The sequence below is a fragment of the Gastrolobium bilobum genome, unplaced genomic scaffold (genome assembly GCF_033153095.1).
Source record: "Gastrolobium bilobum isolate Gb01-03AN ecotype WA unplaced genomic scaffold, APGP_CSIRO_Gbil_v1 utg8697, whole genome shotgun sequence".
Classification (NCBI taxonomy): domain Eukaryota; kingdom Viridiplantae; phylum Streptophyta; class Magnoliopsida; order Fabales; family Fabaceae; genus Gastrolobium; species Gastrolobium bilobum.
In genome coordinates, this window is record NW_026899059.1 from 36,572 (window position 1) to 55,290 (window position 18,719).

An 18,719-nucleotide genomic window follows, 5' to 3' on the forward strand; every position below is an offset into this window, starting at 1 on the left:
ATCAGTGACCACGTCCGTAATATCATTGGGAGGTGCCCTTCCTGCATCTTACCGCGTCAGGTCTTCAGCTGACGAACATGCTTAGTATTCCACACGCGTTGTGAAATGTGTGCACTCTGCGTCCTCTTCCGGAGGACCTCCCACCTATACGTTTCAGATATGATATACATACTAGGGTCAATAAGCTCTGACTCATGATCAGATGCAGACCCCCCGGATGATGACGAATCAGCCATGATAAAATACTATAAAAGATAATAAATTTATTGTTACCATTAATTTATATTCAAATTATATATACATGTGTAATACAACATTTAAAATAATTTAATTTACAACTAATTACAAGATTTAAAATTAATTTATTTATAAATTATGTACACGTCTCGTACAAGATTATTATCCAAATTAAATTATAATATATGATAATTCCAAATACTTATTCTAGGTCATTATTCATTACCTAAGTAACTATTAATTTTATAAAGCATACAAAAAATTCCAGGCAACTACCATATTCTTAAGTCACTAATTAATTCGTAGGTCAATAACATTAATTCCTAAGTCACTACAAAATTTCTACGTCACTTGATGTTTTTAGGTCACTAACAGTTTCATAAGTCACTAATAAATTCCTAAATCACTAACATATTCCTAATCCATTACTGTAATTTAAACATATAGAAAGCAGAAATTAAAAACTTACTTCACGGATAGAGCTTTGCTAGCCAATTCTCCGCAAAAGGGAGAGCAACAACGTTTAGAGAGAGTGAAATGGTAAAAGTGAAAAAAATTGAGGTTTATATATGCTCCACATATCACGCCTGGTTTGGGCGTGATAGGTGATGCCTAAAAAGGGCGTCACCTGTGTGGAAATGACGCCTCCTTTGAGCGTGATAGGTGACACCCAATCATGACGTGACACACTGCAATACATGTGTAAATAATTTGAAAACATCAATAAATTCATACTTTTTTATTTAGATTACAATTAATTAATTTTTTTGCCCCAAATTAAATTTTTCAAGCATAAAGCAAAACTAAGTTTATGATAAATTTTCCTTAAACAAGATCTTTAGAGAGGTACTCCAAATTAGTGATTACTTCCCTTGTTTATTGGCAGTGTCATGATAAATTTTCCTTAAACAAGATCTTTAGGGAGGTACTCCAAATTAGTGATTACTTCCCTTGTTTATTGGCAGTGTCGTTTCATTTTAGATTTAAATGTATTGGATAAACATACATATTCCCATCAAATTAGTTAAGTTTAGAATTGATATAAATTTTTGTAAAATAAGATGTGTTAATTTTTTTTTAATACATATAAGATGTGTTAATTGTTATGAATATGAAAGGTCTAATGTATGAGCCTTAACTCAAGTGACAGTAATTTTTTTATTTTGTTTATTTTTGCCATATATAGATATAGTAGATTTGAAAAAAAAAATTTCAACCAGTAAAATGACTCACGCTAGGAAGGACTGAAGATAGAATTGATTTGATACAAATTTTTCACAGTCTCACTTGCAAATGTTTTTTTTTTTTTTTTTTTGAGTTTCTTCAAGATATCCCTCAGCTAAGGGTGTGCATGGATCGAATTGAACTGAAATTTTTGAAAAATCAAACCAAATTGGTTTAAACGGTTTGGTTTAGTTCAAAACCGGTTCGGTTCGGTTCGGTTCGAAACCAATTCGATTCGATTTGAAAATGGTTCGACTCAGTTGGAAATAGTTTGTTTCAGTTCGGAACTCGTTCGGATAGACCCACTTTTGAAAAGAAAAAATTAAAAAAATAAAGAAATAAAGTATAAAAAGAAGTTCGGTTCGGTTCGGTTCGATTCGAAAATTGTTCAATTCGGTTCAGTTCTTGAACTAATTTTAAAAACCAGTTCAGTTCATGAAATGGTTGTGTAAAAATTGGTTCGGTTCATGAACTGGTTTTTAAAATAGGTTATTTTAAGTGCAATTCGATTCGGTTCAGTTTTTTGGTTATTTTGCACATCTCTACCCTCAGCCGACAATTGAAGACTAATTCTTTCAAGACGTAGAGATCACCGAAGTGAATTTTGCCTCTACCAACAAAGTCTTTTCCATACACACGCCAGGTATCAAACCCCTATCAATATGCTTAAAAAACTCAGTCATCTATCAAGTGTATCAAACTTTATTAATACTTGCAAATGATTTTATCAATTGACACATTCAACATCAAATCCCTTCTGACAACTTTGTTGATTGTAAAATTGAATAGATTTTTGAGCCTATAGAAAAGGTAAAGATCATATTAATTTGATAGAGTGATCTAAGTTCAAAGAGGATAATTCTCAAGTCCACTTTTTGTAAAGGACCATCTCAATCCAAAATCTTAAGACGTTAGGTGATGATTTTTTTAATGCTTTTATTTTATTCTCTAACACAACCTTCTTCACACAAGAGCTCTTTGAGCATGAAGCGTGGATATGACACAAGTCCATTTTTTGTGTATCTTGTGCTACACAAACCCATTTTTTTTTTTTTGTCTACCTTGTTTTTTTCTTAGTTCCACCTAAAAGTGGGGAGCGGTGAGAATCGAACTTGTAACTTTGTGATCACTAAATTTCTGATACTATGATAAACGCCACTTCAACTCAAAATCCTAAAGCATTTTTAATACTTTTATTTTATTCTCTAACAAGACTTATATATTTTTAAAAGTTTGAAGTTTATAGTACGCAGAAATATCCTTATCTTTTATTTTTTTAAGTAAGCAGGATCGAAAGTATCTCCACATCCTTTCGGTGTAAAACTAATTCTCTGTTAATGTCGTTTTAGCTTTATCACAGGTTAAAGGAAAATATCCATCTAATTATACTGAGGAAAGCCCTTCTTTGAATCATCAATATAAAAGGCCTCTTTTCACTCCACTAATAATTTTTTTTTTCTTCTTCTTCTTTTTGGTAATCAACTAATAATTTCTTTTTGACATTAAGGATAAGTTATTCTAAATCAAAAACTAAAGTTCATGAATCAATAACTCGTCAAAATATTCACTATACATCTCTTTATTAATTTGTTTTCCCTATCCAAGGTGAGACTTCTATTTAACACTGTTTTCATGTGAATATTCTTTGCTTAATCTATAGAAGGCCTGCATGTGTTTAGGATATAGGAGATCTAACTTTTTCTCCCAAAAGTGGCATATGTATTGCCAACTTTGGATGAGTATGAAATATGAAAGTTAACCTACTGATTGCGCACATCCACCAACAATAACACAATAAGCGTCATCATAATGTCTCTCACATGCATTCACCATAAGATGTCATCCTACATAAATATTATTAACCAATGATTAATTAGTTGTCAAATATCCAATTGCACAAATGGATTATCATTTTCTGGAAATTGGAATGCTATAAGAATTTCACAGTGGTCTTTTATTCTAAAAATACTGCACTCAACGAAAACATTACACATGAAATAATAAATAAGAGTTTAATTTCTATATATCGTTATTGTGAGAGATTTTATATTATCACTTAATCATATGTTATCACATTATTAAAAAAAAATCAATTCTTGCTATTTAAACTCTTTTATTGATGTGAAAATAGGTGATTGAGTGGTAACGTAAAAGCTTACAATAATAGTAATCAAAATTAAATCCAGTAAATAAATTCATGTAAATAAATTGAATTTATATATAATAAAATTTAAAAATTGTTATGAATATTACCTTCAAATTACTTATAGCTCTTTTCTCAATGTCATAGGTTTGCTCCTTTTTGTTCCCAAAGGACATATTACATGTTGGGGTGACAATTTTCTCCATATTTTCATCTTTGTGTCGTGTTTGTATAGAATGCAATTGAATCAATAGTTATATAATTACATATTTATTCACTTTTATTTTTTTATTAATTTAAAGTTATTTATATAATTTTATTCCAAAAAATAAAATTAATGAAATATTCATATCATATCATGTCAATTCATATAATAAATTGATTATGTCTTCTTCTTTTTTCTTAGAACAAAAACTGATTCTATTAATATGAATAATTTTGACAAAAAAAAGGAAGGTTATATTTATAAACTTTTTGTTTACAAACTCTTACAAATTACACTAAGTATGACTGGTCATACTTTAATAAAGAGTGTATGACCGGTCATACTTAATGTAATTTGTAAAAAAAAATTGTAAACGAATCCTTCCTAAAAAAAATTATTCGAGTTATATTTGAATTGGGATGTGAACCTAAACTCAACCTACCAACCCAAATTGTCATCCTAAAATCTCATGCCAAGTAAAGCTGCAAATCTAACTGCCTCACCAAATACAGTCCCTATATGTTACAAGCACACGCAAGTCAACGAGGAAAACTAGAACACCAACTTGGAAGGATGACTATGTTAGTTAGTTAGTTTTAGTTGGTTAGTTAGTTAACCATTGGATCCATTGAGATGAGGCCACTGCCCTGCTTGTAATGGAACAGAACCTATAAATACAAATTGTTGAATGTAATGAAGGATATCAATGAAATAAATCAGTTTTCTCTTGTTTCCTTCTCGTGTCTCTCTGTTCCCTATGTTCCCAGTTGACTTATGGATTCTGGACCTACATGGGTTGAGTGTTGTGTTGGGCATGAATTGGTTGAGTAGCCTTGGCCGTGTGATTCATGACTATGTTGAACAATCCATGGAATTTGTTTGGCAGACTCAAATGGTGAAGTTACAAGGTGTTGATGATTGTTCAAATTCAAGCGACAGGATACATACATCTCAGGCTTGGATTAACAAATGCTCCATCCACCTTCCAGTCGGCTATGAATCAAATTTTTCGTCCATTTCTAAGGAAATTTGTCATAGTTTTCTTTGATGACATCCTTGTCTATAGTGCTACTATTGAAGAGCATGCCATTCATTTGAAATCAGTCCTAGCTTGTTTGCAGCAGCATGCGTTCTTTGTTAAGGTTGGCAAATGTGCCTTTGGACAATCTGAAATTTCTTACTTGGGACACATAGTTTGTGCTGCAGGTGACAAGGCTGATCCTCAAAAGGTAGCAGCTATGCTTGATTGGCCCCAACCTGTGAATATTAAGCAGTTACGAGCTTTTCTTGGGCTGACCAGTTACTATAGGAAATTTGTCCACCAATATGCCAATGTGGCTTGGCCTCTTACAGAGCTGTTGAAGTCTGAGAAATTGTGTTGGTCCCCTGCAGCATCTAAAGCTTTCGATGATCTTAGAAAAGCAATGAGCTCCACTCCTATATTGAGCTTACCTGATTTTTTTGTTGTATTTATCGTGGAAACCGATGCTTCAAACTGTGGTATAGGGGAAGTTCTCATACAACATGGCAGGTTCCTATCGTTTTTCAGCAAGAAACTAGGTCCTCGAATGGCAGCTTCATCTACATATGTGAGGGAATTGTATGCCATCACTGAGGCAGTTAAGAAGTGGCGACACTACCTCCTTGGTGGGCATTTCATAATCAGGACCGATCATCAAAGTATAAGAGAATTACTTTCTCAGACTATACAAACTCCAAAACAGCACAGATATGTCCACAAACTCCTTGGTTATTCATTTTCCATTGAATACAAACCTGGCTCTTCTAATGTTGTGGCAGATGCTTTGTCAAGACAATTTGAGGATGCCACTAAGAGTTCCTTACTTGCTCTTATGTCAGAACCCCAATTTGAGCTTCTGGATCGTATCAAGGCTGAAAATTTGCAGAATCCTGAGTTACTTTCACTACAGCAGAAAATTAATGACGGTTCTTTGGCTGATACCTCTTTTACTTGCAGAGATGGGGTCGTTTATCATCAAGGCAGATTTTACTTGAGCTTGGACTCTCCATTGAAATCTGAACTTATGGAGAAGGCCCATTCGACTCCCTTAGGTGGCCATGCTGGCACCCTTAGAACTTTCCTTCGATTGTCCGCCTCTTTTCACTGGAAACATATGCGCCGCGATGTCACTCAGTTTGTCAGAGAGTGTATTATATGTCAGCAGATCAAAACCAGCACCTCTGCACCTTTGGGATTGTTACAACCTCTTCCCATTCCTGAGGCTGTATTTGAAGACCTTACATTGGATTTCATAACCAATTTACCAGTTTCGCAGGGGCTCGCTACTATTTCGGTAGTGGTTGATCGACTATCCAAGTTTGCTCATTTCATTGGACTACCTGCTTCGTATACAGCAGCTACAGTGGCTAAATATTTTTGTGAAAATGTAGTTAAGCTACATGGTTTTCCTCGTTCACTGCTTTCGGGCCGAGACCCAATCTTTATGAGTAAGTTTTGGCAAAGACTTTTCTCATTGAGTGGTACTAAACTCAAGGCCAGCTCCAGTTGTCACCCCCAAACGGATGGCCAATCCGAAGTGACTAACCGTTATTTGGAGCAGTATTTACGCGCCTTCTGTTCAGAACAACATCACAAATGGTCCATTTTTTTATGCTAGGCCGAATTACATTACAATTCTGTTGTTCATTCAGCCATTGGGATGTCCCCATTCCAAGCACTCTATGGTCGGGCTCCTTCTAGCATACCTCATTATCCTAAAGGTTCAGTGACTATTGAAGCATTGGATACAATTCTGTGTCAGAGGAATGAGCTGCTATCTGATTTAAAGGCTAATTTGTTGCGTGCCCAGAATCGGATGAAGAATCAAGCAGATCGCCATCGTCGTGATTTGGATCTTTCCGAGGGTGATCTTGTGTTAGTAAGGTTACAACCTTACCGTCATATGTCAGTTATTCACCGTTCGAATCAGAAGCTGGCCAAGCGTTTCTATGGCCCTTTTGCGATTAAGAAGAAGATCAGTCCAGTTGCATACCAATTGGACCTTCCTGACTCATCAAGAATTCACCCCACTTTCCACATTTCCTGCCTTAAACCTTTTCGCAGGAATATGACTGTTTCAGTTACTCCTCTGCCATCACTGAGTGTGGATAATAAACCGGTTCAGCTACCACTATCAATCCTGGCTGCTCGTTCGATAGTGATTAATGGCACGTCTCAGGAGCAATTTCTCGTTCAATGGTCCGCCACAGTTTCGGAGGATGCCACCTGGGAGCCAGCTGAAGCATTTCTCTCAGCTTACCCGAATTACAAGCTTGATAATCTCAACCTTGAGGACAAGGTTTCGCTGAAGAGAGGAGCTGTTGTTACAAGCACATGCAAGTCAACGAGGAAAACTAGAACACCAGCTTGGAAGGATGACTATGTTAGTTAGTTAGTTTTAGTTAGTTAGTTAGTTAACCATTGGATCCATTGAGATGAGGCCACGTGCCCTGCTTGTAATGGAACAGAACCTATAAATACAAATTGTTGAATGTAATGAAGGATATCAATGAAATAAATCAGTTTTCTCTTGTTTCCTTCTCGTGTCTCTCTGTTCCCTCTGATACTGTGTATCACTATATATGCTTATATCATGGACATGTAGGTGATTGATCCTGCTCGACTTAAAAGCCAGCTTAGATTGATTGAGTCTACTATGCCTCCATGCAGGAGTAGTGCATGTCATTTATGCTAAAAAGTTTCTGGAAGTTCTAACGTGCAAACTCTTGATTTCTAATGTGCTTTGTCATTCCATTGCTTATGTCATCCTCTTTAAACTAAATGTTTCCATTTCCTCATGCATCGTTTACCAACCTGCATGATACAATCTGTTCCGGCAGGCCCTCTAGGCCTAATGAGTTGAGCTTAATGTTAATGGCTCACCTCTATAACTTTTTAAAGGACAACCATATATAGAATCTCATTACAGGGGATATTCCCATCTCCCTGCACTGTTGCTCATCGTACATTGACGATGGGTGCAAAATACCTTGCAATAGAGGCAAGGAAAAGGCTAACGGTGATATCAATCCCCTATAAATACTCTTCTTCTCCCATTGAAGAAATATCAAATTTGACACATTTTCATAAACTGTTACTCTATTGAGATTTAGAGTCACCATATATATAGCTTAAATACACAATTCTCCACTGTAGAGATATGCCTAGCAGCTGGATAACTCATATTGAGCCTTGGTCCATACAATTGCTAGTATCCCTAAATCAACATATTAAATCAACATATTCCACCCCTCATGGGATACACCTTTGATTCTAAATCCATAACAGTTCACAATCATATTTATTGGTGATCCATCACATCTCGCCTATGTAGCATCGACACAAACACGGGACACGTGACACGATACGACACGATACTTCGACACGTTAATTCTAAAAAATATTAAATTTCGACACGTTAGGACACGTTTCGGTATTAAATAATATATTTAATTTATGTAGTATATATTATCTTTAATATTCAATAATTTAACAAAAAAATGTATCTAAACTTATAATATTCATAAATTTTGCAAAGAAACATAAGATATTCTAAATATTTATATTAAACTCAATAAAATGGTAATCGTAATCTAACGAATCTAACAGTTGGAACTAAAAACTCAACGCAATTTAACCTTTGAATCGTTTTTTGAATTTCAATAACGCGTGTTGGAGTGTCGGGAAGTGTCGGAGTGTCCGAGAGTGTCGGGAAGTGTCGGACACGACACGTCAGGATTTTTGAAGTGTCGGTGCTTCATAGCATCTCGCAATCGATCACAACCCTGAATGTCTTTCTATGCAAAAATTAGTGCCTAAATATCAAATTGATTAAGTAACAAGCATATTTTACTAAGTAGGTTTTTTATCCCAAATCCTTGTTTATACACATTAAATAAACTTCGTAACCGTTTTGTTGTTTTCTTTTGGAATTTGAATTATGTGACACAAATAACATAATTACATTGCAAATATAACCCGTCCAATATACTTTAAGAAAAATTTGAACATAAATTTTTTGTATTAGAGTATTTTATATAGCCATTGATGGGCACCCCTCCCCAGCATTTGATTCGGTGTTTCCCGCATGCATGTACCGAGTTTGATTCCGCTCCAAGAAGAGTACTCAATCTATGTTTTTGGAGATTATCTTCTAATTAAATTTTCCATATTATTTTGATATTTCACGCATCTAACTGATACCCTGATTGTCATTCATAAAATAACCTATCGATCACCATTATCATTGTTAAAAAAAAATCACTCCCCGTTAAACCCGACTAGCAAGTGTGGGGTGGAGATAATCCTTGTACGCAGCCTTACCCTAACATAATTGCAAAGAGGCTATTTCCTGAAATTGAACTCATGACCTTTCATGAAAGAACTGCTCCGGTTCACCCCCTTTCACCACTATCATTGTTATTTAAAAAAAAAAATACTCATAATTAAGGTGTTTATTGAGGTTGAATTTCATCCATTCTTGGCTTCATGCATGAATTGGATGAATTTTTTAATCTTATAGGTATATGTATTATGAATTTGTTAAATAAAGACTTGGTACTTAATAAAAAATAGTATTTACATAGTAGTTAATGCGTAACTTTTTTTTTATTTCCTTATGAAGTATAAGACTCGGCCTTAGGAAAAATAATAGGTTAAAATGGAGGTGAAGTGGTCTTAATATAATTCAATTATAATCAAACAGTCTTCAGAAAAACTTAGTGCCATTAAAGTCTTTTTTTTATTTGTACTGATCCTAAATTACTTTTTTGAAGTGAGTCAACTCCTGAATATTTACATAAACTTCAACACTCTAAAGCGCTTACGTTTCTAAAACCTATGATGCATGGACAATGACATGAGACACGGGACACGACACGACACGCCGACACGTTAATTCTAAAAAATAGCATATTTCGACATGTTGGGATACATTTTGATATTAAATAATATTTTAATATATATAATATAATTTATATTTAATAGATATAACTGTCCATAATAAGTCATATAACCAATCAAATATTCAAATTTCATAACATAAATATAAACAAAAATAATTTTTCATACCTTGTTACTTTTTCATGTCAAATTTCATAACAGAAAAAAATTGATTTATAAATGATTTTTTTTATTTTTAGTTAATAAAATAAAATTAAAACTAAAAAAAAAACGTATTCGAGCATGTCCGAGCATTGACCACGTGTCCGAAAAAATTGACTGCATATCGAAAATATTGACCGCGTGTCGAACGCGTGTCCAAACGTGTGTCGGACACGTGTCTGACACGCACAATTCCAAAAAAATGACGAGTGCGTGTTTTATACTCTAAAACTAAACTTTAGTAATATAGAAATAAAGCATAATTTTTGCACACCTGAAGTTATAATTAGCAAAGTACTTGCAGGCATGGGCCCTCTCTAAGAATAAGTTCATGTGGGAGGATTCAAAAGATGTTTCCTTAATCATAAAAGAAGCCAACAAATCGCATGGCTTTGACCCCACTGCTCAGTCTATCACCTCATTACATGTGTTTAAGTTTTGTGTACCCGTTTATGCTTTTATTTGTACCGTTTTTCATAAGCAATCATTTACATAACAGGTAATCTCTAGTGAAGTGATATACCATAAAGCCATGAGATCTGAATTGGGAATGTCGCATTAATTGGATCACAATATATAGTGGGCCAGTGATTGATTGCACTACACTTGATTAGTAATCAAATTATTTTAACAAGTTTCCAATAATGCTTCATTCTAAGTCAATTCTGAGAAGAAAGTAATCACAATTCACAGAGCAGTGATAAAAACAGATAGTTTTAAAAAGATATAATGATTTGTATCATCTAAGTAATCACAACATGGCATTCCTTATACCAATGGAAAATGAATACCATGCTGCTAATTGATTTTGGCTTAAGTCCAGGTTTTACCAACATGCAACATTGAAAATTATTTTTCTTAAGAAGTTAGGAGACCACTTTAAAACTCAATTTATTTTATATGCATTTGTGCTTAGTTTATCTCAGGTACAGATTGACATATGTAATCCATAATGCAGCACAAATATTGCCTAGTATATATATACATATATATTTCTTTTCAAGCTGGACACACAAATTTGAACTCAAATTATTTGATACGCGTTTGAGCTTTAGTTTATCACATATACACATTGAAATAGGTAATCTACAATGCAGTACCAATATTGGTTTTTATATTTAATTACTTTCTGCTTTTCGGATTAGCTGGATCAAAATTTAAGTGATTTGCTGCTTCTTCTACATGACGATCCATGCTGCAGCGAACACATGTACAAAATTACTACCAGAAAATTATCTATATTAGAACTACACATAAGTTTGATATATGCTCATCCTGAAATCTCAGTTATTTTCACACGAGATATTTAGACAAGATATAAAACTTACAACTATGATTTTCTTATTTAGAATGTATATTCTCCAACATTTTCTGTATCTTGATTTCCTAGTTTTGTTTTAAGCATGCCAGGGTCAAATTGTTGGCATATACATAATGAGACCTATTTGTTAAGGCAGATTAGCTTACCACACAGGCATACACATCATCACATCCACACAATAGTTTCCCATTTAACATATCTACAGCTTGAAATGACCCTCCTCCATCGCTTCTCTGCATCAGTGATCAAATGACAGTACACATCAAACATATCTAACAAGACAACCAATAACACTATAAAATCATAGTAAAACTTTTCTACCTTGTAATAGTCAACAGCAACAAAATTAGCCCAGCGATTACCAGCCACACTATAACAAGTCGAAAGCATATTTATGAGGTCTTCTGAATTATCTTTACATGTGGCTTGCTTAATTGGAATTGTTCTAAAGTGATTCACTAAAACCAAAGATTTGCTTCTGTCATTGAGTGCTGCTGACTCTGCACGTTTGGGACATCTTCCCTTAACCATCCCATCCTTCCCATCTGCATTCATAAACTCAACATTAACTCAAAACCAAAAACCATTTTGGTGTAAAAAAAAATTGAGAACAGATTGTGGAATGATTATTATATATGCACATATAAATGCTGCTCACACTGATTTTCAACCATATAGTTCCACTGGTAAGCTATTCCTTCACTTTGTTCCTTGTGCCTCTGAGAGCCAAAGACAAGGAGCCTGTAATTCTTAGCAACCATGTCTTTCACTAAGGGCCAATCTTGGCCATCTCGAGGCATGCTTGAGAGAGGAAACAAATATTTCATCAGCCCAGAAGCTTTGAATACCATGGTCAATCCTTTTGGTGCCTCAACATAGTCTTCTAATATCAGTGTCACAATTTCTGTTGGATTTGCTGATAGGAATGTTTCCACTTCCTTGAAAGCATTTATTGCAGGTTCCTATTTTCAAATATTTTCAAGTAATATGTAACTATTTCAATAAAGCTCTTAATAGTTCTCAATAATCAGTCCTAATTGCTTGTAGAGTTTTTAAATTTTAGAGAAAAGCTCTTACAAATCACTTACAAATGCAGTGTACTCATGACACTTCCCTTTAAATGAATGGCACAACCATACATCTCCTTTGTAGTCATAGGTATCCAACATAAGGGCTCGAACTCCATTCTGCATATATTTAGGATTAGAATTGATGCCATCAAAGTTTCTCAAGTTCAACAATGAAAACATTCAATTATACCTCAGTGATCTTACATTTAATTGCTGAGAGATACTGTCTTCTTGATTTATGAAGGTAAATAGTGGAGACCCATTAGGGATTGGCCTTTTTCTATTTGCAAAAGAATTGTGGGTTGTCAGATATGCATATTTGTTGAACGGCAAAGAAGTATTCTGTGCAATTGGAATTTGTAAATTGTAACTACATCAGAAAATTTAAATCATTATATCACAAGGTTTTGTGAGAGAATAATATAAACTATTAAAAAGACTCACACTCAACACTTTAAAGTTTTGAATTTTGGGTTCATGCCCACTTCTGGAATTAAATAAAAAATAAAAAAATTAAGGGGTGTGTTCTCTTGTGTGTGAGGGGTGTGTTAGAGAATAATATAAACTATTAAAAAGACCTCCATCCAAAACTTTAAGGTTTTGGATTAGAGTGATTCTTTACATTTGTTCTTAAAACTGAAGTGCGTGCATTTCCGTATTTATTTTTTATTTTTATGGTATATATGTTCACCAATTTTTTGTTAGATTAAGTCAATTTTGGAATTCTCAAAAGTTTTAAAGGCATATTTATATTCTTTTCTCTCTTTTTTGTTGGTAATAAACCTTTCTTTTTCCTTAAGTAATTGTTAGGCTACTTTCAAGAAAAAATGTGGCACTTGTCTTTAATTTAAGCTATGCAATTTAATAAGTATACATAAAAACCTTAATTTTTAAAAAGAAGTGCTATGAATAATATTGATACCAAAAGCTTGAATGGTCTTGTTGTTGTTGATCTCACACATCTTGACCCCTGAAATTTTAGAGGGCAAGAGCTACAAAATAGGCCTGCTGCACAGTCCCCATTGGACGAGCACTTACCCAAGAGCTGCAAATACAGAGAACTTATCATACTAAACATTGAAAACTATATATATCACTTCATACATGCGCAGCACAAGCAATAATGATATGATGGAAGGGTTTGAATTTCACTCTCAAAATAATTCAACATTAAAAAAAAAATTAAATAAAAATAAATACACATATACATTAATGAAACTCATAATTTTACATATGCTTCGTAAAATATATAAGGACCCAATTGCAACCATGGAATTCGATCATAGAGTAATACCTCGCGTTCTCCATTAGGAAAAGTAGCTGCAGCAGCTGTAACGCTAAGGAAGACTGAAAGAATAACCAATGGCACACCCATGGGAAATAGATGAAAATGTTTTGAGTATTATGGTGTGACGATTAAATATGAGAGGACAACGCATTTATATATAGAATAACATGTATTTGTAATAGAAGCATTATCCGAAGTTATAAATTACTGCATCTGGTAGTTGAAGAAGCGTTTCATAATACAAAGTTAAATGTCAAAGGAAACGTTACTGCTTTATGAACCATCAGAATTTTAGAACATAATACAATAACACTATACATTTCAACTTTATCCAAAAAAAAAAAAAAAAAGCTAGGGAGGACTATACGTGTCCATAACAGTGGTCTTTTCTTTTACACGTAACGTTCATACCCGGAATCTTTAGTTCTTCTTTAAGTTAAAATTTAATTTAAAAGAATAAATTGAGTAAGGAATTAACGATGATCGGTGAAAAATTTGATTTTCTTACATTTTTATAAAACATATAAATAGAAACATAATAAATTATGGATTTGTAAGACATTATTTCCGCGATTTTCCTATCAATCAATCATATCACTCTCCACTTCACTTTTTTAAGGCATATAAACATGGGAAGGATATTCTAACCATTAAATTATGTTATTATCATGTTACTACCAATCAATCTTACCATTAAATTGATTATGTTGATCTAACGGTTATATTTATTTTCATAATTGTATGGTTATGATTTTTCAAATTTAATACTTTATATTTATTTCCACCTTTGTATGGTTATGATTTTTCATATTTAATATTTTCACTTTAAATATAGGGAATCATAATTGTACAAAAATGAAAATAAATATAACTGGTGGATCAACATAATCGATCTAACGGTGAGATTGATTGGTAGTAACATGGTAGTAACACAACTTGGTTGTTACAATATACTTCCTCATATAAATAAAGAGACTTATTATTATTAATATCAGTATCAGTTTGTTTCATCGTTGGATCGATTATGTTATTTGGACGGTTGGAAAAATTAATGAAGAATATATTGATAATTTTATTCATTTCTTTATTATATAAATTATACCAGAACACCTTTTATTAATTCTCCTAACTAACACATATAATATTAGGGTTTGTTTTTTCTGATGTTACTTTAGATAACGTTATCTAATGTTCATCAAAACGACGTCGTTTTGGTACGGAAATTATGGTATTTTTTGTAATTTTAATTTATTTCAGGGTTATAATAGTCTTTATCACTCTAATTTTTTAATTCTTCAACATCAAAACGACGTCGTTTCGATGAACATTAGATAAAGTTATCTAAAGTAACATCGGAAACTTTTTTCTCATAATATTATTGTTCTATTTGTTTTCTATGATCATATTTAGGGTTACGGGGCATATTTATGATATATTTATTAATACTATTATCCCTTCAATATGGGCCCAAATTAATGATGGCCCAAATTATCTTCAACCGGGCCCGGAGACACAATCAAGCCCATGACAAAAACATCTGAGTCGTTACCTGACGGCGTGTTGACGATGAACCTGAAGACCAAGTCCCAGGAATTCAAAGTTCACGGAAACAACACAACACAACCACCAATCTAATTATCAGTGTCTCAGCCTCTTCCCAACAAACTCGGACTCCAAACACAAACAGACAAACATGCCAACCCTCTCCAATTGCTACACCATGCAAGATGCATCCCAACACAACACCAAAGATGATTGCTGGATCGTTGTCGATGGAAAGGTATCACCTTTTCCATAAACCATTTCTTTCTTTCTCAAATTCCCCACCTGGGTCTTTCCCTCTTGCTTTCTTCCCTTCTGTTTTTCATGTCTCTTGCATAAAAACTCTGTCTTTGTGTTCTGTCCTATGATAATTGTATTTTCATTTTTTATTTTTATTTCTTTTGTCTTTGTTGCTGTTTAGTATTCCTTGTCCTTTGGGGTGTGTTTTGCTACAAGAGAAAAAACTTTGTGTCAGGGAATCATGATATTCAGTAATATTCAAAAGAAATCCAATTTACCAGAAATTATATAAGAAAAGTTGTTTGGTAGAGGTAACTATTGCCGGGAATATTTAATAATTTTACAGAGTATATGTTTGGTTGTGAGGAAAACATTAGTGATAATATATATTGATTTTACAAAACTAACCTTAACTTTTTAAAACATTTTCCCTTCCCTCAGTAATTTGACGTGTGTTGGGAGTATTATTGTCTCAAAAATATGTTATCTGTTTTCCCTTCCGCGTCATGAAAACTCGCCTAATTTCTGATAATCCAAACAGTAATTTTTCTTTATAAAATGTTTTACCGGTAAAGCTTGGATATCCAGAAATTGATTTTTGATACTTTTACCAAACATGGGAATCGATGTTTACAAAGAAGATTTACCGGTAATCCTTGTGATACACTTGTACCAAACACCCTGTAAGTGGATATAAGTGGATAAACAGTAAGTGGATAAACAGATATACTTTTCTTTATAAACAGTAATTTTTCTTTATGCCATGTTTCTATTTCTACTTGTAGTTATCAGTTCTTTTATATGTTTGCCACTCTCTGTAAAGTTACATGGAGTCAAGAAGCTGGTTAAATAGGGAATGGGGGGCAATTTGTTGTAAGGCCGGTGGAGTGGTAAAGTTGTTTCTTTATGACTGAAAGGTCACAGGTTTGAATTCGGGAAACAACTTCTTTGCAAGCATGCAAGGGTAAGGTTGTGTACAAAGATTGCCCTCACCTCTATCCCTGTTAGCCGGGGTTTAGTGGGGAGTGGTTTTATTGTAAGTCACAGTAATTAATTGTTACACATTGGTTATTGTTTGTTAGATTTCCTTTCCTTTATGAAGCAACTAACCTACCTGTTGCTACGATGATTCGTGATAGTTTCTTTTACCTATAGCTATTGGTGTTCCGTCATGTGTGTGGTATATGGTTTGAGTAAGTGGTGTTTGAAAGCACTTAGCTGCCCATATAGTGGTGACTTCTGTTCTGCACATTATTAGTGTATTATTTGTACTCGTAGTCCAGTTAAAGTTGATGTTTAATTGTGGCTTGGTAACTTATCAAGATAAGGAATTCTGAAACATGCATTAATGATATTTTTCTGTCTGCATTGCATTAGATTCATTTGTTGTTATCATCTTGCAATAACTTTTAAATGTTAGAATATTGAGATTCTACAAGTCTTATTATTTCAGGAGTTTTATTGTGCCTGTCTTGTACTACAATAGTATTTGACCTAAAAAATTAGTATGAACAAGAGTATTATGTGATTTTTTATATCAAATTTCTCGTTCATTCTATGTCTTTGATGGATTGGGTGCCTTTTTCTTCTTGGGTCATGTTGCTGGCTTGGTTTTGCTAGGATTTCCTCTGCCATTTGCTACATTGAACTGTCTGGTTGTGTGATGATCACCATGTTTTTTTGCTGTTTGGTCTTATTCCTGCATGGGTTACTGTATTATACCCATTTTGGCTATAATTCTTCCAGTTTGGCTATGGCTTGTATTACCTTATTCCTGAATGGGTTGCTGTGTTTATGTCCTGTTTGGTACCATTTTATTCTGATTGCGCTGTTTGATTCTGTTTTTATCTATTCTTGCTTGTTTTCTATATTCTCTCACAATCACAAGCACTTGACTAATCTGATTCAAGGACCTTTAGAGCCAGCTTCAGTTTTTCTCACTGTAGAATTTTCTTCTAATGCTTTTTGAGTCCGTAATTCAAACTTGTGACTATTCTTGCTGCTTGAAGCTTCAAAGTGGATTTCAGTGATGTCTTTTCTGCCTCTTTCCTGGTTTGCCTCTCTATTTGTTACATGCTTTTTTAATTTGCCGATGCAGGTATATGATGTGACGCAATATTTGGATGATCATCCTGGTGGAGATGATGTAATCATTACCGCAACAGGTACTTTCTTATGCTCCTTGTATTTTATTACACTAAAAAAATAAACATTTCCCGTTAAACCCCAAATAGCGAGGGTTGGGTGATAGAAATCCTTGTACGCAATTTTATCTTTGCATATTTGCAAAGAGATTATTTTTCAAATTTGACCTCATTACCTTTCAGTTACAGAGAAACAATCTTATCATTGTTCCTAGCTCGCTTTCGTATATTTTATTACACCATGGACCGCAAAAATAAACTTGGTAAAATTCATCCATTTAAAATCTTAATACACCTTAGTATTTGAAATTTTGTGAAGGGAAAGATGCAACAGATGATTTTGAAGATGCTGGCCACAGCAAAAGTGCAAGAGAACTTATGGAGCAGTATTGTATTGGTGAGCTTGACACAACATCTCCAATTTCCACCAACAAACATTATTCTGAAAATTTGTTGCAGATGATAAAGCATTATTATTTAGCTGTTCCCGTGGCCGCCGTTGGGATTTCAGTGGTAGTTGGTTTCTTATACTTACGTAAGAAGTAATATTACTCTACAACTCTACAATTATTATTTTTTTGACATTGTTGCTACTGAAAATGAATCATTGCAACAAATTTTGTATTGCTTGAAGGATAGAAATTATAAGAATGCTGGCTTATTTCAAAATAATAAGAATTGATTATGTGCATTAACATTACATCGAAGGATTGATCAAGGAATGGATGATCAAACATGTTTTTTGCAGTTTTATTGACTGATTTGTTGGAGAATTTATTTTAATTTTTTTTTCAAAAAGAAAAGGTTCCTCTGTATTTGCTATTTTTGTTTATTTTTATTCACAAAATTTACTATTTTAATATACGTGTATGCCTTTGGAACCTGATACCGTTGTTTAGTTTTTGGATTTTGATTTTGAAAAATCTGGTATATTAACTGTTTAGTGTGTTAAATATATCTCCTCAACATGTACCCATTATGAAGCAATTTCTGCATCATGAACTTTGTTTTGGAGCTGTGAAATTCTGAATCTTATGTGTGACTCTATTAATCCAATGTGTGATACAAAGAAGGAACGTGAGATAACATCTATTCTTCAAAGATTTACAACTAGCTAGTGCACCACGACTTGGAAGATGGTTGCTCTAATGCTTTCTTCTTCACAATACCGGTCACCCATA

At 33.6% G+C, this 18,719-nt stretch overlaps 1 protein-coding gene and 1 pseudogene across 1 annotated transcript; one reads left to right on the plus strand and one right to left on the minus strand.

Annotated features, from left to right (window-relative positions):
• Positions 1 to 11,055: 11,055 nt before the first annotated feature.
• LOC133286766 (PI-PLC X domain-containing protein At5g67130-like) lies at positions 11,056 to 13,699 on the minus strand (annotated as a pseudogene).
• Positions 13,700 to 15,193: 1,494 nt separating this feature from the next.
• LOC133286761 (cytochrome b5) lies at positions 15,194 to 18,217 on the plus strand. Its single transcript, XM_061484208.1, has 3 exons — positions 15,194 to 15,392; positions 17,493 to 17,559; positions 17,858 to 18,217. Exons 1-3 carry the CDS (start codon positions 15,306 to 15,308, stop codon positions 18,082 to 18,084), a joined length of 381 nt encoding a protein of 126 aa, XP_061340192.1. The 5' UTR covers positions 15,194 to 15,305; the 3' UTR covers positions 18,085 to 18,217.
• Positions 18,218 to 18,719: the final 502 nt, after the last annotated feature.